General features: G+C 39.9%; 1 protein-coding gene across 2 annotated transcripts in view; it reads right to left on the bottom strand.

Moving 5' to 3' along the window:
• SLC26A7 (solute carrier family 26 member 7) overlaps positions 1 to 25,934 on the bottom strand; it is a 180,511-nt gene that overhangs the window by 103,616 nt on the left and 50,961 nt on the right. For both annotated transcript variants that reach the window (XM_061439400.1, XM_061439399.1), the window contains exons 3-5: positions 25,001 to 25,111; positions 18,287 to 18,459; positions 6,298 to 6,462 (exon numbers count right to left, since the gene is read on the bottom strand). In XM_061439400.1, coding sequence (XP_061295384.1) covers positions 6,298 to 6,462; positions 18,287 to 18,459; positions 25,001 to 25,111 — 449 coding nt within the window. The remainder of the gene's footprint in view (positions 1 to 6,297; positions 6,463 to 18,286; positions 18,460 to 25,000; positions 25,112 to 25,934) is intronic.

Genomic DNA, 25,934 nt, shown 5'->3' on the forward strand with positions numbered 1-25,934 from the left:
AATATCATATGATATCACTTACATGTGGAATCTACAAATATAATAATAATACAAATGAACATATTTCAAAACAGAAACCAGACTCACTGACACAGAAAACAAACTTGTGGCTTCCAAAACAGAAAGAGGGTAAGGGTGAGGGATAAATTAGGAATCTGGAATTAACAGACACAAACTGTTACAAATAAAATATACAAACAAGGACCTATTGTATAGTATGCTCACTCACTCAGTTGTGTCCATCCCTTTGCAACCCCATTGACTGGCCTGCCAGGCTCCTCTGTCCATGTGACTTGCCGGGCAAGAATACTGGAGAGGGTTGCCATTTCCTTCTCCAGGGGACCTTCCCAACCCAAGATCAAACTCCCATCTCAGGTGTCTCCTGCATTAGCAGGCAGATTCTTTACTGCTGAGCCACCTGAGAAGCCCAACTGTATAGCACAGGGAATTATATTTAATACCTTGTAGAACCTTAATGGAAAAGAATCTGAGAAGGAATCCCACCTGAAACACTGTAAATCAACTAAAATTCAGAACAAAAAATTATTGGAAGCTTGTCCAATAATCTGAGAGGGCAGAACTGAGCATGTAACATTAACATATGATTTCAGATTACTCACTAGGGATGTAACCAAAGAGACAGAGATTTTCACTTTTCAGACTAGAGAATTAGTCCTCTTATTAGACAACAGGGGCTTCCCAGGTGGTACTAGTGGTAAAGAGTCTGCCTGCCAATGCAGGAGACCTTAGAGATGCAGATCCGATCCCTGAGTCAGGAAGATCCCCTGGAGGAGGGCATGGCAACCCTTTCCAGTACTCTTGCCTGGAGAATCTCATGAACAGAGGAGCCTGGTGGGCTATAGTCCGTGGGGTCACAAAGAGTCAGACAGGACTGCGAGCACAGCACACAGCACACGCAGTAGAACATAATCAGGCAGCCACCAGGAGAAAACACTATAGATGCCATTGTAGTGGCAGATGGAAGATACCCAATACACAGTGACCTCATAACAGAATAAATGCAGAAGGCTATGCTTTCTCTCAAAACTGCCCAGAAGCACTATTCTTCCTAGAATTAATCAATGCACATTTTGATTGGCCAGGTCTGAATTCTTTCAGGAAATCTGAGTGTTCCAGCTAAGACTACGGAGTGGTGACTGCCTCATTGCATAAGAGTCTCAAATATTCTATATATTAATTTATGTTCCAAGGAATATCATTAGAAGATTCTTTATCCTTCATCAGCCTGAGTAATTTTAGTAAATGATATAACAGTTATGAGAACCTAGAAGGAAAAATCCAAAAATGTGTGAAATGAGTCTCCTCTAGGTTCTCTTATCTGATGATCAAGGCCTCTATTTTGTCCTCTGTTCTATACCTCTGTGCTGAGTTCACCTCTCTCTTTCACATCCCACCTAAATGATCGATGGCAAGTTAATGTTTACGTTATCACCATCAGATTCTTTTTCAGCCTAACTACACCAAAGCACACCTTCCAAATGTCCCGGTGTAACCTATACAAAATACAAATTTTATTTCTGAATGTAATGCTCAGATTGCAATAATTTTTGACATTGCAATATCAACATTACTTTTGAAACCTTGGTAAAGAACCAAAGCATCATTCCAACGTAGACATTGAATAGTATGGGGATATGTGACTTTGAAAATCAGGAGTAACTTTTCTGTTTTCCATCTTCACAAAGCTTAGCAACTTCTACCAATTGAGTGATGCAAATTTAGTCAGCCATCTATAAATGTGTCTAAATCTGATTCCATTTCAGTATAAGAACTTACAAAAGACCCCCAAAATTCAAATTACAACGTCTGATCTACTAAGTAAAGAAAATATAGCTTGAGGTGTATCTTCCAAGAAGTCAAAAAAAAAAAAATCATACACAATACACTTCAATATAGCATTTTATGTACATTGCCACCAGAGAAACAAGCTGAAAGGTCAAATGCTGTTCTCGTATCAGGCTACCCAGATTCTTTCAACACAAGTAATGAAAAGAGGAATGATTATTTGTGTAACATGAACATGACTGAGGTGACCAATTTGTAACAGGCGTGTATTTCTTTACGCGTAGTTCATGCACAGATAAGCATGCTGTTCGCAGCCAGGAGGTCAAGATAATCTAGTACTGAGTGGCTTCTGGCGCAGACCTGGTGTCACCAAAAGTTGTAGCTTAGCCAGTCACCCGATAATGCACAGCTGCTTTAGTCTGCTTTTGTTTTATCTGGAGCTTGGAATTACGTCATTTAAGCCCACCTCCTAGCCACTTCTTTTGAGTTACGTAAGGAAAGAGCAAATTAGCGAAGATGGCGGTCAGGCTCTCTCAACCCACGTTCGGTGGTGACTATGTACCGCTGAGCTACATACAGCACTGCACATGCGTCACCAGCTCTCCCGCCCTGCTGCAGGGACGCACGAGCTCCACCCGGAAGCAGCCGGGCTTGCGGCTGCCTCACGGCTGTGTCGGCTGCCTCAGCCATGAAAGGAGAGAATGCACGCGAATGCTGCTACGCATCATTTTGTGTTATGTCCGCTGCAGGAGATCAGTCCTGGGATTTCTTTGGAAGGAATGATGCTAAAGCTGAAACTCCAATACTTTGGCCACCTCACGTGAAGAGTTGACTCATTGGAAAAGACTGATACTGGGAGGGATTGAGGTCAGGAGGAGAAGGGGACGACAGAGGATGAGATGGCTGGATGGCATCACCGACTCCATGGACATGAGTTTGGGTGAACTCCGGGAGTTGGTGAGGGACAGGGAGGCCTGCCATGCTGCATTTCATGGGGTCGCAAAGAGTTGGACACGACTGAGTGACTGAACTGATCTGAACGGGTGCTATGCCTGCCAGAAGAGAATAAACCTGTCTCTAGTTGCTGCGGCTCCTCGCGTTTCCTGCCAGCTTCTTAGCGTGCAACTTGCCCACCCTGGGTTTAGGAACTGTGTGGACAGTGTGAACAGCGAGGCAGCTGGCGCTATGAGCAGGATGGGAAGCAATACAAGTTACTAATCCCAGAGTTTCTCCTATGTACGTATGAAATGAGTGTGTGTGTCTGTGTGTTAGCTGCTCAGTCAGTTCTGACTCTTGTGACCCCATGGATCGTGGCCAGCCAGGCTCCTCTGTCCATGGGATTCTCCAGGCAAGAATACTGGGAGTGGGGTGCCATTTCCTTCTCCAGAGGATCTTCCCCACCCAGGGATCGAACCCATATCTCCTGCATTGACGGATGGCTTCTTTAACACTGAGATGCTAAGGTAGTACACATGCTAATAAATCTGTTTGTTTTTCTTTGTTAATTTGTCTTCTGCTACAGGGGCCTCAGCTCCTCAACGTAGAAGGAAAGATACTTCTCTTTCTCTACAATACAAAAGTAAATAAAATGAAGCCTGGTTGCACTCAACTTTAACAAGACACTGATTTCCTTGTAAAATTCCAATAGGATGTGAGTTCCTGAGTAGTCACAGATTTTAGCATAGCTTCAGAAAGAGACCAGAAACAATGGAGAATTATTAGGATGATATGTTGAAACTGGAAACATGTTCCTCTCTCAAGTTCAAGTGACTTTTGATAACCGGTTGTCTGCTATTTGGGCTCCAACCCCTGGTTTTGACCAGGCCTCTGATTTGATCTGGGTCATTAAGATCTTTTTAATGTAGTTTTTCTGTGTATTCTTGCCACCTCTTCTTACTATCTTCTGCTTCTGTTAGGTCCATATCATGTCTGTCCTTTATTGTGCTCCTTTTTGCATGAAATATTCTAATTTTCTTGAAGAGATCTCTAGTCTTTCCCATTCTATTGTTTCCTTCTATTTCTTTGCATTGATTACTGAGAAAGGCTGTCTTATCTCTCCTTGCTCTTTGGAACTCTGCATTCAGATGGATGTATCTTTCCTTTTCTCCTTTGCCTTTCAATAGTCTTTTCTCAGCTGTTTCTAAGTCCTCCTCAGACAAGCATTTTGCCTTTTTGCATTTCTTTTTCTGGGATATGGTTTTGATCACCGCCTACTGTACAATATTACGAACCTTCATCCATAGTTCTTCAAGCAGTCTTTCAGGTCTAATCCCTTGAATCTATTTGTCACTTCCACTGTATAATCGTAAGGGATTTGATTTAGGTCATATCTGAAAATGGTCTAGTGGTTTTCCCTACTTTCTTCAACTCAAGTCTGAATTTGGCAATAAGGAGTTCATGATCTGAGCCACAGTCAGCTCCTGGTCTTGTTTTTGCTGATTGTATAGAACTTCTCCATTTTTGGCTGCAAAAGAATATAATCAATCTGATTTTGGTATTGACCATTGGTGATGTCCATGTGTAGAGTCTTCTCTTATGTCGTTGGAAGAGGGTATTTGCTATGAGCAATGTGTTCTCTTGGCAAAACTCTGTTAGCCTTTGCCCTGCTTCATTTTGTACTCCAAGGCCAAATTTGCCTGTTACTCCAGGTATCTCTGGACTTCCTATTTTTGTATTCCAGTCCCCTGTAATGAAAAGGACATGCTTTTTGGGTGTTAGTTCTAGAAGGTCTTGTAGGTCTTCATAGAACCATTCAACTTCAGCTTCTTCAGCATTAGTGGTTGGGGTGTAGGCTTGGATTATTGTGATATTGAATAGTTTGCCTTGGAAACGAACAGAGATCAGTTCTTTTTAAGATTGCACCCAAGGACTGCATTTCAGACTCTTTTGTCCAAGCAAGACTTCAACAGTATGTAAACTGAGAAATTCCAGATGTTCAAGGCTGGATTTAGAAAAGGCAGAAGAGCCAGGGATCAAATTGCCAACATCCATTGGATCATAGAAAATGCAAGAGAATTCCAGAAAAACATCTACTTCGCTTCACTGACTACACTAAAGCCTTTGACTGTGTGGGTCACAACAAAACATGGAAAATTCTTAAAGAGATGGGAATACCAGACCACTTACCTGCCTCTTGAGAAATCTGTATGCAGGCCAAGAAGCAACATTTAGAACAGAATATGGAAAAACAGATTGGTTCCAAATTGGGAAAGGAGTACGTCAAGGCTGCATATTGTCACCCTGCTTATTTAACTTCTATGCAGAATACATCATGCGAAATGCCAGGCTGGATGGAGCACAAGCTGGAATCAAGATTGCCAGGAGAAATATCAGTAACCTCAGATAAGCAGATGACACCACCCTTACGGCAGAAAATGAAGAGGAACTGAAGAGCCTCTTAATAAAAGTGAAAGAGGAGAGTGAAAAAGTTGGCTTAAAATTCAACATTCAAAAAACTAATATCATAGTAACCACTTCCATAACTTCTTGGCAAATAGATAGGAAACAATGGAAACAGTGACAGACTTTATTTTGGGGGGCTCTAGAATCACTGCAGATGGTGACTGCCGCCATGAAATTAAAAGATGCTGCTCTTGGAAGAAAAGCTATGACCAACCTAAACACCATATTAAAAAGCAGAGACATTACTTTGCCAACAAAGGCCCTCTAGTCAAAGGTACGGTTTTTCCAGTAGTCATGTATGGATGTGAGAGTTGGACTATAAGGAAAGCTGAGTGCCAAAGAATTGATGCTTTTGAACTGTGGTGTTGGAGAAGACCCTTGAGAATCTCTTGGACTGTAAGGAGATCTAACCAGTCCATCCTAAAGGAAATCAGTCTTGAATATTCATTGGAAGGACTGATGCTGAAGCTGAAGCTCCAATACTTTGGCCACCTGATGCGAAGAACTGACTCATTAGAAAAGACCCTGATGCTAGGAAAGACTGAAAGCAGGAGGAAAAGGGGACCCCAGGGGATGAGATGGCTGGACGGCATCACTGACTGGATGGACATGAGTTTGATCAAGCTCTGGGAGTTGGTGATGGACAGGGAGGCCTGGCGTGCTGCAGTCCATGGGATCGCAAAGAGTGGGAAAGGACTGAGCGACTGAACTGAACTGACATGATCTATACCTGGGTTCACTATACTGAAAGAATGTGGTAGGGTGTACTGTTGTTACACTGGGTCACAAGCCTGATACATGGTTTCATTAACAATTAGCAACAAAAAAATTCAAGCTATATTTTTTTGACCATGTTCCCAAACTGTACTGTTTAATTGTGTGTTACAAAGAATTGCTCCCTAATTAGTAGTTTCACTCATAAACTACTTTCATACCCTCAGTCATATTTAAATATCCTAAAAGATTTTATTTAAGCCCAGGTTGCTTTAAAATTCAAAAAATCTCAGCATCATAATTAACCAAATTTTACTATGTGAAACACACATGCCCCAAATATACACATGAACAAAGATACAAGGGAAAACTCACATAAAAGAATCCAAGTGGTCCAGATATATGTGGCATTTTCATTCCCAAGAGATACTTGGCTTGTGAAGTCACGACATGGGTGGCAGCCCCAGTTGTCATTGCACTGACCACAGGCTCTGTAATCAGGAATGTGGCACTGCCCAGTTGGAGCACAAACATGGCCACCTAAGAGGACAAAGAAAGGTGAGACTTCCCAGGCTTCCTAGAGGGTTTCATATCTGACACATTTTCATTTTCAGCACACAGACACACAGAAATGATGTGAAATGTGCTCTTTAAATTTCATTCATTCAACAGATTGGTTTTCTTTAGTAGGTTCCAAGACTTTCCAAATGTTTTGGGGTACAATTACAAGTCTTTCGATTAAAGTTAACACAGTTATTTTTTGAACATTGAATTTTTTTTTCCTATTTTCCTAATAATGCATGTTACAAGAAAGGAAATATGTTCAAATCAGTTAATATATGGCAGTCTGTGGGTGAAAAATAAAACTTGCATTATCTATAATTTTTTTAAAAGTCCAAAGGACATAATTCATGACTTTATACCCAATAGGCTTAAAATTTCAAAAGCATTGAGGAGAAAAGTCCATTTCTTGAGTTTCTGCCAGGTTCTAAGAAACGGAAACATACTGTTTTGACGAGATACACTGTCAAGGAGCTGTAAAGGGCCTATGTTAATAAGAAGACATCAGTGTTTATGGAGAAGAGGAAAAGACAAAAGAGATAGGTTTAAGGAATATGCCTTAAGAAACCCAGGAATCAATAGGAAAGTCATTTTCGATAAACTTTTCCTTTCTGCTCATAACATTATACTCCATTGCAAAACTGCTTCATGACCAGACAAAATCATCTCATCTAAGCAGAAGCCTGTGCATTGAGTTCTTCTGGGCAAAAGATGACAGCAAGAATCAAGTCTCTTTTCTCACTGTTAACACTGCAATGATCAGTGAAGAGAAAGAACTCTGAGGAGATGGCCCACTCTCTGACTACATCCACTATATCCATGTAAACAGTCATAGAAATTTGCCGTTTTGAAAGTAACATTAAATTATATTCATGAGTATTCACACTGAAAAAGGGAACACAAAGTGGGTTATATCTTCTTAATGTGTTAATTATAATATTTAGGTCAGGTCTTAAAATTCTTGTTGGAAAATAAAATTAAGTATTAAAGAAATCAAAGGAAAGAATAGCAATGAAATTTCCTTCTATCAAGATGACATAGTAATAAAAATGAGAAGTATAAAGTGCTAAATACTCCCAGAGCATACACTGCAAAATATATCATTTCCTTCACATCACAATGCCCCTTGACCAAAAACAATAATACTCTAAACTTGTATTTAGGATGGAGTTTTCTGGGCTCAAATCTGAAAACTTGACTTCTGATTCTAACTTTACCATATCCTAGTTTTCTGCCTTTAGAATATCTCTTAAAATTTTCCAAGCCTCACTTCATCATCTATAAAAAATGAGAATGATGTCTGCTCTATTGATTTTTCAGAATTGTTGAGAATGTGAAATAACACATGAAAGAGTGTTGAAACCCATAAAATTGCAACATGTGTGTTGTACCTGGAATGTCATAGGATACCATATATATTTACATGCATGGAAAACTAGGCGCTAGATTTGCAATGTAAAAAAGCCACACCGAATTTTCCAACTCTAGAGAGCATGAAATAATTCATCAGTGCAGAAAGAAATGTATTTGAATTGCTTGCATTTTTGCAACCCCCTTTTATTCAATATGTAATAAAGGAAACAGTACAGGTTGCCAACATAGAAATCAGGCAATTCTTTCACCAAAATATGAAACCAGAGCAACAGCTTCTATTACCAACAGTTTTTTTTTCAGCAATTGTGTCGGTTTGTCAAATAGAAATGTCCCAAGGGAAATATCCAATCAATCAGTGGTGTAGCTACAAGTGGAACACACTGATTCATAATCTTTTGATTTTTATCCTAAAAACACAATTAGTTAAGAAAAATATGGAACCAATTTTTTCCACGTATCTATTAGTTAGCTCCAAATTATGACACTAATTCTTACAGGCCATGAGGATGAAACTAGCATATTATTGAGGCAAAATTAGGAAAAAATAAAATATTATTGAGAGTTGAGTTTTCATTTCACTGAAATGCAGCATACAAGCGATCCAAATTTTTGAAATTGGAAACCTGCTTGCCTACATGGAACTTTACACATATGTGGAATGTCAGAAAGTTCTTATCTGTATGCGAAGAAACCTTATTTTCATTTGTTTTGAGAAGCAAACTCCTTTGAGAGAACGTGTATATATCATCACCATTTTACATTCTGGTTTTTATTTGTTTCTTACCCAGCACCTACTAAGAGGGGTTAGTATTTTCTCATGACTGAGAAACAAAGGTCACCTAACCTGAAGTGATACACCAACCACTTCCAGCTAACCACTATCTTCTAGTAAAAACTTCTTTGTCATTTCCACAACCAGATTGCTACAAATAGAAAGATATAGGAAAAGTTCAAAACATAAAGAGCTAAGCCATTTCAAATCTTGAAAATATATATACCTACCTCACGATATAAACCAAAAAGTTTGCAGTAATCTCCTGTAAAACTTATCCAAAGACCACATGTATTTTTGTAATACTCTTCTTGTACACATTTTTATGCTTTAGAAAAAACCTTCCCAGTAATGGATAAATTCTTGAAATGGAGACTTCTTGACTCTTAAAAGTTCACCAAGCCCCTTAAGACCTCCCTTCTGATACAAAACATCGTGTATGTGAAGGATGATTGCAAACATGTGAGATTTAACTAAAGAGAAATTACTTTCTTCTGGATGACAACATTCTCCATAACCCAAGACAAGGGCAGACATTTTAAGAAGAAAAAAGAGGGATAGGAAGAGAAAAAGAAGAAGGAGAAATTTAAGAACATCTCTTTCCTCACCACCCACATCAAAATGAGGGCTCTAGTATACAGAGGCTGAGGGGCACAAGTTGAAGGCAGCAAGAACCTATAACACACAGGCTTTGTAGGAGGTATCTACAGATGGAACTGAAGTTTCCAAGATTATCCTGGAACTTAAGTATGTAAAATGAGGACTCTTATAGAATATTTTGCTTGGAGGCCTAATACTTAAATTTTATGCCAATGTCAAAAAACATTAGGTTAATGACAATAATGGAGAAGGCAATGGCACCCCCCTCCAGTACTCTTGCCTGGAAAATCCCATGGACGGAGGAGCCTGGTGGGCTACAGTCCATGGGGTTGCTAAGAGTTGGACACAACTGAGCGACTTCACTTTCACTTTTCACTTTCCTGCTTTGGAGAAGGAAGTGGCAACCCACTCCAGTATTCTTGCCTGGAGAATCCCAGGGACAGGGGAGCCTGGTGGGCTGCCGTCTATGGGGTCGCTAAGAGTCGGACACGACTGAAGCGACTTAGCAGCAGCAGCAGCAATGACAATAAACAGCCACATCAACTCCTTTTACTAATAATGGGGATGATAATAATTATAATCTGGCTAGCCAACTCCCAAAATTTGCCCATGCAACAGTTTATGAGAAAATTAATTTCATACAATATATTTCAGCTGTTTGTAGTAATGTTGATATTCTGGGCTAATGCTGAAAACCTCTGACACACATTACCAAGGTTCACTAGCATGATACTATTTGGTAATGCTCTTATAAACACCATGTGTTCTATATAAATTGAATGTATCTCAGATCTCAAACCATTTTTTACAAGAGGCCTTCAAGTAGTGAAAAAAGAAAAGAGTGCATAGCAAACAACTACACTGACCAAGTGGATGGAATACTGCACGCATTTCAGGTTTTATCGGTTTGCAGTCTGTAAAATTATATTATACCAAATCATTTCTTTGTTTGTTCAATGCATATTTATCGAATACCTACTAGGGGCAGGACACAATATTGTTGCAGAACACAGAGATAAAGATACAGTTCATACTTTGAAAGACATTATAAAGTGAGGCAAAGTGTTGGTGTTAGGAGCAGGTATTGTTAACCAGGAGTGTAAGGAACTGCCGTGTAGCTGTCACGAGGAAGGTAAAGACCAAGAAGCTGAGTGGGAGCGAAAACTCGAAAAGCCCTTTGTTCTCTACCGAGCATTGCATGCAGACTTGGGGAAGAGAACTAAATTGCTCCTGGTAATAGAGCAGTTGGCTTTCCCTGTGGTTCAGTGGTAAAGAACCTTCCTAAATCCATTGCAGGGGACATGGGTTTACTGGGTTAGGAAGATCCCCTGTAGAAGGAAATGGCAACCCACTCCAGTATTCTCGCCTGGGAAATCCCACAGACAGAAGGAAACGAGAGGGTGACAGTTTGTGAGCCCGCAGAAGAGTTCAACATGACTCAGCAATTAACAACAGGAGAACAACCGAGTGCTCCCCAGGGATATGGCAGGGAAAAAGCTCTGTGTGACCAGAGAGCTAGAGAAACAACGTCAAAAGGACACCTATGAAGTTGTGTGCTGTGGAATTCAGCCCTCCTCCATACTATTCAGTAATAAAAAGAAATGGCCTATCAAGTCATGCAATGACTTGAATGAATAATGAATCTTAATACTGTAAGTGAATGAAGATGGTCTAGAAAAGCTACATATTGCATGATTGCATTATACGACATTCTAGAAAAGGCAAAGCTAAAGAGACAGTAAGTGGATCACTATTTTCCAGGGGCTTGGAGAATGTCCTAGGTGAAACACAGGGAATTTTTAAGAATGGTGAAACTAGTCTGTACAGTACTGTAATGGTAGGTATATGAGAGTAAGCATTTATCAAAACCATGAACCTTAATGTGTATGAATTTTTTAGAAAATTATTTGGAGGTTGGGAGGTCCCAGGGTAGGCTGCAGAATGTGACAAAGAATCTGACAACCAAAGCTGCATTTACTCTCTTTTTATGTTTGCCTTTTCTAAGTAGCATTTAAATGGACTCATACAATATATAGACTTTTCAGATTAGTTAAAGGTATGAAAAAAACCTCATTGAAAGGGATGCAAAAAATGTGCTCACATGAATAACTCTGAAAATGAGTGAAGTATGTAAAGTGAAAGTGAAATTCGCTCAGTTGTGTTCGACTCTTTGTGACCCCATAGACTATACAGTCCATGGAATTCTCCAGGCCAGAATACTGGAATGGGTGGCTGTTCCCTTCTCCAGGGTTTATTCTCAACCCAGGGATCGAAGCCAGGTCTCCCACATTGCAGGCGGATTCTTCACCAGCTGAGCCACCAGGGAAGCCCAAAGTATGTAAAACCAAAGGTAATAAAGATACTGTCCTTGAGTAGATAAAGTTAATTCCCATGGGTGTAGAGGTTAATAATTCTGAAACCATTATAAGTATACACTGGGACTGAAAAATGAAGTAAATGGATAGTAGATGGTGGGAGCCAGATTTCTCACTATTTAAGAAATCTATAGCAAGCAATGGAGAAGGCAAAGTCACCCCACTCCAGTACTCTTGCTTGGAAAATCCCATGGACGGAGGAGCCTGTTAGGCTGCAATCCATGGGGTCGCTAAGAGTCGGACACGACTGAGCGACTTCCCTTTCACTTTACACTTTCATGCATTGGAGGAAATGGCAGCCCACTCCAGTGTTCTTGCCTGGAGAATCCCAGAGATGGGGGAGCCTGGTGGGCTGCCGTCTATGGGGTCTCACAGAGTCGGACACGACTGAAGTGACTTAGCATAGCATAGCATAACATAGCATAGCATAGCAAGCAAGGGGAGGTTAAAATGATCAGTATGGAAGGGATAAGAATTGCGGACCTCAGTAGGAAATCATGTTTAACACAGATATAGATGGATATATTTAGAAATTAGAGAGATATGTTTACATACATAGGTTGACATTAAGTGAAAGTGTTAGTCACTCAGCCATGTCTGACTCTTTATAACCCTACAGATTGTAGCCCCCCAGGCTTCTCTATCCATGGAATTCTTCAGGCAAGACTACAGCAGTGGGTAGCCATTCCCTTCTAAAGGGGATCTTCCTGACCCAGGGACTGAGCCCAGGTCTCCTGAATTCCAGGCAGATTCTTTGCCATCTGAGCCACCAAGGAAGCCTATTGGCTGATACACATGCATTTCCTTGCTTGTGTAAGCTGAGAAGTGACAACACCTCTGTGGCAAAGAGCACACGTAGCACATAAACCTTCATTTCTAGGAGCATTCGCCAATAACAGAAATCAGGTGTCCTTCGAAAAATGGCTGATTCTATGACCAGGGTAGGAAATATATACAATGAGCATGGGTCATCTTGTAGTGCCAGAGAGTAAAAAAGAGCTCCAAAAATAACTAACAAATAAATAAAAAAATGAGAGCATGTCAAGGAAGGACATAGAAGCCAACTGAAAAAAGCTCGCAATGCTCAAATCCAGCACAATGTGAAGAACAACATAAATAAAGCAGTATTGAATTATAACCCAAAGGATAAAATAAATAACTCTGAGTCCATACTGATATAAATGATTGATTACATTTTAAAATGAGAGAGTTGGGAAACTCCTGTTCAGAAGAATTCCAGTAATTTATGTAGATACTCCCCACTCTTTATCTTAACTTTTTTTTAATATAACTCCCATATCTTAAGAGTAGGCAATGCATATTGACTTCTTTCCAAAAACTGCAGTTTGGAAAAGTGGAAAATAGAGTAATTTGAAGAAATCTGACAAACTAACACTAGTCCAGCCTGGTGATCCAGGTTAACATTAAGAGTGGTAAGTTAAGTTGAGAGTCTATACTCTTAATAAGATGTGATGAGAATCTCTCTCTCTCTCTCATCTTCCTCTCCAAAACCCACAACCCCAATTTAATCATGAGAAAAATATCAGACAAACTGTCCCAGTTAAGGGACATTCTAGAGACTATTGACCAATAGTCCTCAAAACTGTCAAGATTATCACAAACAAGAAAAGTCTCAGACATTTTAACAGTTAAGAGGACCCTACCAGGAGACAAGACAGCTAAATGTAAATCGGTGTACCAGCTGGGATTCTAGAACTGAAAACAACATCAGGTAAAACCTAAGGAAATCTGATTACAATATATGAACTTTACTTAAAAGCAGTGTATATAATCTGATACATTAGTTGTGACTAATGTAGATATCAATAATAGGGGAAATTGTGGGTGGGTAGGATACGTGGCAACTGTGTACTATCTTTGCAACTTTACTTAAAAAAAATTCTAATTCAAGAAATTTGTTAAAAAAAAAAAGAGAAAAAAACCTCCTCTACCTCTCTCACGGAAGCCTCAAGTAAGTCTGTATTTCTCCAACATGCATGCGTTGTTCAATACGAGTTCCCAAGTTCCACATACTTAGGGACAGGGGAAAAGAGGGACTCTAGGAGAAGCTCCAGGCAGCTGGGTTTCAGAGACATGATGTGTGCAGATAACTACACCAAGACAAACCTGCACACAGATAAAAGAGAGGAATAGAGAATGTGCCACCAGTTTTTCAGAAGGAGAATGCAATACTGCTAGACCGGAATATAATTATATCTTGACCCTTAAGGAATCCAAGAAGAAAGAGGCTATTAGAGGGAGGAGGGTTCAGGACAGGGAACACGTGTATACCTGTGGTGGATTCATGTTGATATATGGCAAAACCAATACAATATTGTAAAGTTAAAAAAAAAATAAAATAAAAACAAAACAAGCAAACCAACAAAAAAGAAAGCATTGCAGAAAGAGGGAAGAATACGCATATAAAGCAGGATAGCATAGACTATGTATGGAAGACACAACATTGTTAGTTTAGAAGAAGCATAACTAGCCAAAAGGTGGTAATAACATTAAAGCAAGCCATTTTGATGTCACAATATAAAGCACTTTAGAAGCAGTGATGCTTTCCCTGATGCTGGGGAAGACTGAAGGCAGGAGGAGAAGCGGGCAACAGAGGATGAGATGGTTGGATGGCATCACTGACTCAATGGAGATGTGTTTGAGCAAACTCTGGTAGGTAGTGAAGGACAGGGAAGCGTGGCATGCTGCCGTCCACGGGGTTGCAACGAGTCGGGCATGACTGAGTCACTGAACAATAACAACAACATGCAGTGAAAATAAGAGTTTTCCAAGTGTGAGTGACATCACTCTTCCATATTTTTATTAAACACCTAATTTTGCAAACAAGTATGCTGCTTTCCTAAGGGAAATCATCCCTGAATACTCATTGGAAGGACTGAGCAATGACAACAACCTTGCACGCTGGCTCAGAAATCAAGCTGTGCTTTGGCAGTGTCAGTCTGATGACACTATGTGAAACAACTGGCTGTTTAAAAGGTCAGTATAAGAGCGGTTGTTGTTGTTGTTGTCCAGGCACTCGGTCATGACTGATTCTTTGTGACCTCATGGACTGCAGCACACCAGGCTTCCCTGCCCTTCACTATCTCCTGGAGTTTTCTCAAACTCATGTCCACTGAGTCAATGGTGCCATCCAACCATCTTGTCCCCCGTCACCCCCTTCTCCTCTTGAGAGGAGTAGCAAGAGTAAAAGAGACAAAAACACCGACATTGTACACAGCAAGAATGGATAACGGATCTGAGACAAATAGTGGATCATTCAGTAGGTAAACATGTTTAGGAAACCAGCACAATTCATATTTTATTTTTTATTACAGAATAGATTAGAAATTCACTTCATGGGAAATAGATGGGGAAACAGTGGAAACAGTGTCAGACTTTATTTTGGGGGGCTCCAAAATCACTGCAGATGGTGATTGCAGCCACGAAATTAAAAGACGCTTACTCCTTGGAAGGAAAGTTATGACCAAACTAGATAGCATATTCAAAAGCAGAGACATTACTTTGCCAACAGAGGTCCATCTAGTCAAGGCTATGGTTTTTCCAGTGGTCATGTATGGATGTGAGGGTTTGACTGTGAAGAAAGCTGAGCACCGAAGAATTGATGCTTTTGAACTGTGGTGTTGGAGAAGACTCTTAAGAGTCCCTTGGACTGCAAGGAGATCCAACCAGTCCATTCTAAAGGAGATCAGCCCTGGGTGTTCTTTGGAAGGAATGATGCTAAAGCTGAAACTCCAATACTTTGGCCACCTCATGCGAAGAGTTGACTCATTGGGAAAGATCCTGATGCTCAGAGGGATTGGGGGTAGGAGGAGAAGGGGACAACAGAGGATGAGATGGCTGGATGGCATCACCGACTCAATGGACATGAGTCTGAGTGAACTCCGGGAGTTGGTGATGGGCAGGGAGGCCTGATGTGCTGCAATTCATGAGGTCGCAAAGAGTTGGACACGACTGAGTGACTGAACTGAACTGAGATTAGAAATTCACTGCTTAAGAATTATTTTTATTTGGAATTGCATGGTTGAAGGCTCAACCATAATCTTTTCAGTTCTCAGACTTTTGCAGAAAAGAAAATAGCCTCTAATGTAAGCGGCAGTGAGAATCAGAACTGCAAGGGGTGTACAACAATTTGACTCTTTGGCCTTCCATTCTGCCCTTCCACTGGTCTTCCTCGATGGCTCAGTGGTTAAAAGAATCTGCCTGCAATGCAGGAGATGCAGGCTCGATCCCTGGATCGGGCATAGTCGCTGGAGAGGAAGTGGCAACCCATTCCAGTATTCTTGCCTGAAATATCCCACAGACAGAGGAGCCTGGCAGGCTAGAGTCCAAAGAGTCAGACACAACTTAGTGATTATGCATGCATGCTATAGGAATGGAATTCTGCCCTAGCTAAAGAAAACAACTAAGTTTTAAAATGGGATGATTGGAACATGATATTATTAAAAGACACGGAGGAGTTGGGGAGTTGTAGGAGTGGTTGTACTTCTATTTTTCTTCAGGCATTGGCTGGGGAATAGTTGGGAGAAGAGGTGGGAGATTTCACTGAAAACGTCTTCACCTTTTAGCTAGATGGATCTGACAAAATCAATAACCAAACTAAAAAATTATAATACATTTTTTTTAACTCCTTTTTCATTAAGAATTGTGTTACAATTTAAACAGATATATACCCATTCCTTATCTTCTGGTGGGGGGTGGAAAGAGAAAATGATAAATCAGAAGACACAAAAATAAGACCCCAATTTAATTTTGCCTATTTGACATGATAATGCTACGAACATTTTGTTGACTTTATTCTTATTCAAATGATTCAACTCACATTTATTCTGTACCAGCTCTTAGAATTATGGAGTTCAACAGTTCTAGAGACTAAGTCCAGATAGAGAGGCAAATACCCAGAAAATATTTTCTGGTAGATCAAGAAGTCCTAACATGTAAGTCACATCCAAAGTCTTTTAGAGGAAGTCCAGAGATGTCAATGAATATTTCTCTGAGATGATTACCTTTGAGCTGAGCCTTGAAAGAAGTACAAGCGGTGTCATATAAGCGGTATGAGAAAGACCCTGAAGGTCTCAAGAACGGCGGACACACAGTTATATAACCAAGGACATTGCCCACCAGACGAACCATGCCTAAATCACGGCTGCTGCTATTGTCAAGGAGATAAAGTGTGGGAGACACTAGCGTGGTGTCTGGCTTGAAAAGGTGAGCTGAGTTTCCTTGCTTCCTTTCACTGTATTAGTTTAAAAAGCTCTGCAGCATAGCACTTAAGAAACTGTATCTTTGAATTCAACTCCTACCTTGCCAATTCCTAATTATGAGATTCTAAATAAGTTGCTTTACTTTTCAGTATCTTCATCAGTATAACGGGAAGAAGAATATTTATTTCATAAAATACTGACAGAGGTTGAATACATGAATACATGCAGTAAGCTTAAAAACAGAGCTTAGCACATAGTAGGATAATAAATATAATTACTATTTTTAATGTGAGGAATTTTCAATTTATAATTTTAAGGATTTTAATTCTAATTTTAAGTGAATTGTGTCTTTGCTTTACTAGGTGGAAGCACAGCTGGAAAGATTTAAACAGTAATGGCTTATTGTCTGTAATGGTTATGAAACAGTGAAACATCATTAAAAGGAACTTTAGATTGTCCTCCCCGAGCATTACAATAGAATAAAATTGATTTTTCTGGAAGGAGTTAAGAATGATCTGTTGAATAGGCAGGTTAAACTAGTTAACATCTTAAATCCTTTCTATACTCATGATCCCTTTATTTAAAAGATGCAAAAAAGTATCTAGTACAAAATCAAAAGTAAGTGGAGAATCTCTTATTTGGGTCTGCAGTTGTTCTTATCATCCTGTAAGACATAAGACTATGTGTTTCCAGAATGTATCAGTACAATAATAAAAGACTCTGTCACTAAATACCCCCAGCTATGTCATCCCATGTCAAAGGAGCTGTATATTCCTGTGTCCTCTGGGGCAGAAATCTTGTCCAGAGGTTGCTTCAGAAAAGTAAAGCTTGGGAAATTTTCCAAAGGTAATCCCAGACCCCTTTAAGTTCTTGGAAAAAGGAAAAAAGGCAAAGTGCTTATTATAGAGGACAATAAAAGCTACAGAGAAAAGATAAAAGTTGTTTTGGTTTTTAAACTGCCATAATTTTTACTGAGTGCTTGTTTCCCCAGCAAAAATACTGATACTGGCATTTTAAATGGTTCCACCTTGCTTTGAAATTAACACCTCATTGCTGTAAGTGAAAGTGAAAGTCATTCAGTCTTGTCCGACTCTTTGCAACACAAGGGACTATACAATCCATGGAATTCTCCAGGCCAGAATACTGGAGCGGGTAGCCTTTCCCTTCTCCAGGGATCTTCCCAACCCAGGGATTGAACCCAAGTCTCCCGCATTGCAGGTGAATTCTTTACCAACTGAGCCACCAGGGAGATGGATGTTCATTAAACTTAAATTTCATGATGTATGCATATCAAATAATTATGCTGTACACCTTAAGTTTATACAGTACTGTGGCCAATTATCTCAATAAAACTGGAAGAAAAATTCAATTGAGAAGAAAAGTTTAATTTAATAAAGCACCAATTTCCTTTTCTTGGCCACTCTCTCCCTTTCTTTACCCACAACTTTCAGTATACTTACCTGAATCACACCGCCAAGAAAGGAAACAGCTGCAGCAACACCAATCCTTTGCATCTCAAAGTCAGATAATCCCAGGACACTTGTGTTGCTGTGTGTGGTGAGGTTCTGACTGCTCAGAGGGACAAGTCGTTCCACTGCATTAGCGGATATTAAGGATGTCAAGGCAAACGTGCCTAAAACAGGGAAGGGATCCTCTGTTAGTATCAGACTGAATAAACATTATTGTATTCCACCATTAAAGGTGAATCTATCTTGTAAACAGAGAAGGCAATGGCACCCCACTCCAGTACTCTTGCCTGGAAAATCCCATGGACGGAAGAGCCTGGTAGGCTGCAGTCCATGGGGTCGCTAAGAGTCGGACAAGACTAAGCGACTTCACTTTCACTTTCGTGCACTGGAGAAGGAAATGGCAACCCACTCCAGTGTTCTTGCCTGGAGAATCCCAGGGATGGGGGAGCCTGGTGGGCTGCTGTCTATGGGGCCGCACAGAGTCGGACACGACTGAAGTGACTTAGCATATCTTGTAAAACCAAAACAGATCTATTAGAAGCACTCTCCTCTACATCCCCACTACTCCACCCTTCACTCTATAGAATAAACAGAAACTCACCTTTATATACACATATTTCTTGCACATACAGCCACACCATCTACTTGCTATTCCCTCCTAGGCCGTATGTTTTCCCACCTCTCTGAAGATCTATATAGAGAATGCAGGACAAGGATAAAGATCCTAGTATGGACTTGGTATGGACTTGAATCCAGATCCTCCATCTATCACTATCGCAACATAAAGTACATTACTCTGAGTCTAAATTGCCTCATCCATAAAGTGAGGGTGTTGCTGTTGTTCTTGTTCAGTTGCTCAGTCGTGTCCAACTCTTTGCAACCCCATGGACTGCAGCACACCAGGCTTCACTGTCCTTCACCATCTCTCAGAGTTTACTCAAACTCATGTCCATTGAGTCTGTGATGCCATCCAACCATCTCATCCTCTGTCATCCCCTTCTGCTCCTGCCTTCAATCTTTCCCAGCATCAGGGTCTTTTCTAATGAGTCGGCTCTTTGCATCAGGTGGCCAAAATAGTGGAGCTTCAGCTTCAGCATCAGTCCTTCAGGGTTGATTTCCTTTAGGATGGGCTGGTTTGATCTCCTTGCAATTGAAGGGACTCTCAAGATGCTTCTCCAACACCACAGCTCAAAAGCATCTATTCTTCCATGCTCAGCCTTCTCTATGGTCCAACTCTCACATCCATATATGACCACTAGAAAAACCATAGTTTTGACTATACAGATCTTTGTTGGCAAAGTAATGTCTCTGCTTTTTTTTTTAAATGAGGGTAATAATGCCTATATTCTAGAGTTTGAGAAGAATATGAAAGAGATGATAAATACCTCAATAAGCTCATTTGGAAAACGGGACCCTTTGCTGAATCTGAGACCCTTTGCTGAAATGCTTGCTCCTCCAATCTACTTAGACAATCTACTCTCGTCTTTCCTTGTTTGGCTCAAATCCCATATTCAACATAGATTCATCCCAGACCTTCCAGGCCAGGCTGAATCTTTCTATTCAGGGCACAGAAACGACAACATGCTGTGGCCCATGCACCATTCCTGTCTACCATACCTAGATATGGTTCAAAGGTATTGCCCAAGAATTGTCCTGGCCTCACAGAAATGCAGGATTATTTTCAGCGTGTTCCTCTCTTTCTGCCAAGAGCTCTGATGCTCTTATCTTGGCACAGCATGTCTGAGAATGCAGCCACACCAGCAGGCAGATGCCAGTTCCCACAGAGAGGGTGTAGCAATTTGGGATTAAAGAAACAAATTGCAGCATTGTGCAAACATTCCAGCTCACTACCTAAAGACCTTAGTTTGCCCCAGATCATAACTGACACTTTGTGGAAAAGAGTCTACATCATAAGGTGTAGACATCTCAACAAATGGCATGCAGCCTCATACAGCAAGAGAGCCAATTCAAACAGAGACAATGTTTCAGTAAAAACCTAGCATAAGCAATCCCTTGGTTTCACAGGAGAAGGCAGTATGTGCTGTGATTCAGAATAGTATGATGATGGTAGCCTCCAATACACCTCACCTTAAATCCCAGCACACTGAATCTCAATCTCTTTATCTAAACATAGAAAGTATTCCTCACCCAATGGGGTTGTGATGAGACGTAAATCATGTAATCACCTGGAGAAGGAAATGGCAGCCCATTCCAGTATTCTTGCCTGAAAAATCCCATGGACAGAGGAGCCTGGTGGGCTACAGTCCATGGGGTCAGAAAAACTGGACATGACTTAGGAACTAAAAAATTATACACACACACACACACACATATTTATATATATGCCACATATCACAACATATGGCACCTAAAAAAAATAAGTCATAATGAGATTAAAACCAAAATGCTCTCTTATTCAATATTAACTGTTCCATTGAGTTGATGGTACATAAAAATGGAAGAAAACTGAATATAGTTCTCTCAGGAAGCTAAGGCATTCTCTACAAATCATCAATAAATATCAACTGTCACGATCACTGTTCTCATCATAAATTATTAAATTAAGAACACATCAAAGAACAAATATATCTAATGATTAGAGACAAGGTTCTGTCATCAAGGATAGGCAATACCAAATAAAGAATATCTGCCATAGAATCTGTTCTTGATAAGACATTTTTTCCAAATATGTTACAATAAAATTTCTCAAAGTTTGATAGTCCTGAGAGTAAAGAAGTGTGTCTTTTGGCCTTTAAGTCTAGGACATAGAGAAAAATGATTTGTACGAAAGCCACTGAACAGACGACTAGAGAACTGAGAACAAAGATGGTCTAGGGTTACCTTTTAAGTTTAGGCCTACCTTTCCTAGGACTTGGAAGAAGATAAGATGGACTTGAACGGTAAGAGAAAAAGGCCATCTAAAAAGCCACATCCCAAGATGTGTCTCTAGAGAGAGAGACTCCCAGAAAGGGTACAGGGTACACTGTGCCAACACGGTTATGGAAGTACTGCCTCTTTTCAAAGGCTGTTGCTTTGCTGTTTCTGAGACAGCTGATGACAGTCAAGGATGTGCGGCTGTGGTGACTATATGAGGGTGCTGTGAATGACATTTGACCTTCTCTCTCTTATTGGTCTGCCTTCGTCTTGATCTCCTCCCCACTTCTCCTCTGCTCCTTCCCTCACTTTGTCAACTTGAAGCCTACAAGTATAACTTTGAAAGTGAGTGAAAGTGTTACTCGCTCAGTCATGTCCAACTCTCTGTGATCCCATGGACTGTAGCCTGCCAGGCTCCTCTGTCCATGGAATTCTCCAAGCAAGAATACTGGAGTGCATAGCCATTCCCTTCTCCCGGGAATCTTCCCAATCCAGGGATCCAACCCAGATCTACCACATGGCAGGCAGAATCTTTACCATCCGAGCCACAACCACTAAACCCATCTAGTCGCTTTAGAGTACCATAGGTAGCAGGGCCTCAGGATTGGACAGACCTAAGTTCAAATTCCTGGTTGACTTATCTAACCTCACTCAGCTTCCTTATTGGTAAAATGATGATAAACATCTAGTCATAAAGTTTGGGTAGAGATTAAATGAGATTTCATTTCATATCACAAGTCCTACCCCATTTGGTAAATAAATATTTGCTTACTTTTCTTCTAAAGACTACCCTTAACGATCTCCCTAATCTTTTCTCTAAATTGCTGAATAGATTATTCTCTTTAAAAATATTTTTCTCTAATTTTAGAAGATAATTAGATCTTACAAATTGTCACTTAAGGTTTATCTTTAACAATTTTGTTTCCACTGGATTGATACCCAAGTTTCTGTTCTTTTCCTCTTTATTCTAAGACATTTTCTTTGCAAGTCACAAGAAGCAATCAGTGATTTAATCCTTTAAAAAATATATATGTATTTTAAATTAAAATAAGAAAAAAATTACATTGTGAAAAAACAGTACATTTGGTATCTTTATAGTCTGGCTTTTAAATTATTTTCTTTTAAACATACCTCAAGCATAATTTATTATTGCATTTCCTAATTCATTATTGCATTCTGACTACCTGAATTAGAGTTAAAATCCCAGATAAAGTAATTGCTCTTTATGAAAGCAACATCAGTCTTTTAATAGTAAAATGAAAATAGAAAACTTCACACACTTCTATACTAAAGTACAACAAAATTATTTAAAAGAAAAATATGCTCTCTATACTAAATATTTTTAGGAAATTTAGGTGAGATTCTCTTGGTTCTTAAATTTCAGATCATAGGAGAGCAAAAAATAATCAGTATATTTCTTGAGTATAAACAGATACACAGTGTTAATGTTTTAATATTATTCTAAAGAATTCTAAATCTGTTAGGATAAATAGAGAAATGAGAAGGTCCCGCTGACTCTGTCCTTTGGAGAAGTATTGATACATAGGCAGAAATAAAATGCCTTAAGCATATATTGTGTTACACGGTGTCTACAGTAAAATCTGTAAATTATACATATTTTGAAATGTATATTATTAACCTAGTAGAGTACAATATTCCTGTTAATAATATTTATTAACTGTTAGCTGTTAACAATATCTGTTAAATACAAAATGTTATATAAATGGCAGTTTCACAATGCCACCGGTAAAATGTCTATAATGATTCCTTAGGAAATAAAGTGGTGTATGTAAACTCATACTTACATATATCAAGTTAAGTATTCTAGACTTTGTAAAGTAATTATGGTCTATTGGGAAATTTTTTACCTTGTTCATGTATCCTTTGTTTAACAGAGGACATGCTTCAAAGTCAGCTCTACAAGAATCTACTTTTTCGTGCTAGTGACATAGTTCACTGTTTTGAAGAACGAAAATAAATTGTTAGGAAATTAGAGAGCGGGAAAATTTGAATATAATAGGCTTCAAGAACTTCTAAATCATTATTGTGCTTTTTTCCCTTTATATCAGCACAAAAGGAAACTGCATCCTTGAGCAGCTGCTTGAAAAGAGGAAAAGCTTGGCCTTCAGGTTTAGCCACATCTCATCTGTAATCTGGGCTTCCCTCATGGCTCAGTTGGTAAAGAATCTGCCTGCAGTGCAGGTGGCCCCAGTTCAATTTCTGAGTTGGGAAGATCTCCCGGAGAAGGGAAAGGCTACCCACTCCAGTACTCTTGCCTGGAAAATACCATGGATGAAGGAGCCTGGTATGCTACTGTCCATGGGGTCGCAAAGAGTCAGACACGACTGAGCGACTGTTCTGTAATGATTACAGCTTTTATTAATTTTTATGTAGCAAGTAGCACACTAGATACTTGCCCATCAATTATTTCATCTAATGCTCACTAAAATCATGACTTTTTTTTTTGGCATTTTACTATCAAGAAAGCAGCAAATAGATCTTTAAAACTTTGCCCAAGGTCATGCAGATAGCAAAGAACAAATGTGACTCACACCCAGATCTATCTAACTTCCAAGTCTTTGTTTTTAACCAGCCTACTCTATTATCAGATTACTTGTGATTCACATTTTACTTGATAATGCAATGTTAGGCAAGACAAGAGGTATACTAATGAGAGGGCATGTAGAATCTAGCTTGGAAGAAACCTAAAAGATTGTATAATCCTTTTTTTTTTTTTTTTTTTTTTTGCTGTACTAGGTCTTCATTGCTTTGTGCAGGAGCTCTCTAGTTACGGCAAGTGGGGGCTACTCTTCGTTGCTGTGCACAGGCTTCTCACTGCAGTGGCTTCTCCCGTGCTGTGGAGGCTGTAGGCTCGCAGACTTCAGGAGTTGAGGCTCACGGCTCTAGAGTGCAGGCTCAGGGGTTGCGGTGCATGTGGAATCTTCCCAGAACAGGGATTGAACCCATGTCCTCTACATTGGCAGGTGGATTCTTATCCACCGTGCCACCTGGGAAGTCCTAATCCAATATAAATGTGTGGAAAATAATTTTTAACATTTGAGTGACTAAGTTTTATACAGTCTTTTCTTTTCCTCAGTGTGCTTATTTTCATTTCATTGTAAATTGAGAACATTGCCCTTCTCTTACAACTTAAAAATGAATGGAATCTTTAACAATAACCTTGGTTACATAGGAATATAGCAATAAGTCACAGTATGTATTGGACACAAAAAGTTAAATATTTTATCCTAATATTTACTGATATTCAGTTCAGTTCAGTCGCTCAGGCGTGTCCAGCTCTTTGCAACCCCATGGACTGCAGCACGCCAGGCCTCCCTGTTCATCACCAACTCCCAGAGCTTAGTCAAACTCATGCCCATCGAGTCCGTGATGCCATCCAACCATCTCATCCTCTGTCTCCCCTTCTTCTTCTGCCCTCAATCTTTCCCAGCATCAGGGTCTTTTCCAATGAGTCAGTTCTTCACATCAGGTGGCCAAAGTATTGGAGTATCATCTTCAGCATCAGTCCTTCCAATGAACACCCAGGACTGATCTTTAGGATGGACTGGCTGGACCTCCTTGCTGTCCAAGGGGCTCTCAAGGGTCTTCTCCAACACCACAGTTCAAAAGCATCAATTCTTCGGCACTCAGCTCTCTTTATAGTCCAACTCTCACATCCACATTACTGATATTATTTGCTGATAATATTTGCCCTAATATTTTCAATAGTAAAGTGGGAATTGCTTTGGAAATGTTATCATTAACAAATGATCACTCTGAGTCCCTTTCATTAGTAACATGGGAAGCATAAGAACAGGCAGAAATGATTACCTGTGGCAACATGACGCCCCATTCCAAATATGGCGTAAATGATGGCGGGAAACAGAGACCCATACAAGCCGAACACCGGGTGCACGGATGACAGAACAGCAAAGGCCAGCCCTGAGAATACAGGAGTAAACAGGACCATCTTTTAACCTCAAGATACAGTCCATTACAAAGCAGAAGGGTATTGGCTTATTAATGATGAAATGAACCACAATTTATTTATTCTACTTGTTCAGGGAGAGACTAGCAACATTGTCCCAAATATCAGAAAATTTACTCATTAGCTCTTGTTTACATTTCAATTCTAAAACCATTCTTTTTGGCCTACTACATTGTACCTTGGCTACAAGAAGTCTACAAGAAGACATTAGCTCAGAGTGTCTTCCTGTTAAAAGTGGTAGCATCGCAGCAAAACATCTCCACACACACTTAAGAGAATCATTTTCACACGTTCATTCTATTCACACGATAGCACCTGTGAGACTGACCGAAGTAGAAGCAATACCGTGGACAGATAAGAAGCCTGACATGAAAGGTGAGTGATGCTGGGTCAAAAGGGACACACACATTCAAAGTTGCCTGGCTGACTGACTAGCCGACTAGCCTAAGATTGTGTATCAACCAGCATGTGACTCCATGCATGTCTCATTACTGGACCCCAGCCTACATATGCAGGTATAATTTCTTAGAATGAAAAAAAATCAACTTTATCCATTCAAAGATAAGTAAGGAGTAATTCAAAACTGTTCCTTTTTATTCTCCTTAGATACTACTGCCTGCCTAGTTTGATTGTTACAGGCACACAAAAACTTTTCCTAGACATGTCTAAATTAACACTAGCCATTTAATTGTGACCAAAGTATGCACAAGGATAAACTGATTAAAGTAATCTTGTTCCTTGTGGCTGTTCCTTGGCATTAAACAGCTAGTTCAGCTG

Source organism: Bos javanicus, chromosome 14, assembly GCF_032452875.1.
Source record: "Bos javanicus breed banteng chromosome 14, ARS-OSU_banteng_1.0, whole genome shotgun sequence".
Taxonomy (NCBI): domain Eukaryota; kingdom Metazoa; phylum Chordata; class Mammalia; order Artiodactyla; family Bovidae; genus Bos; species Bos javanicus.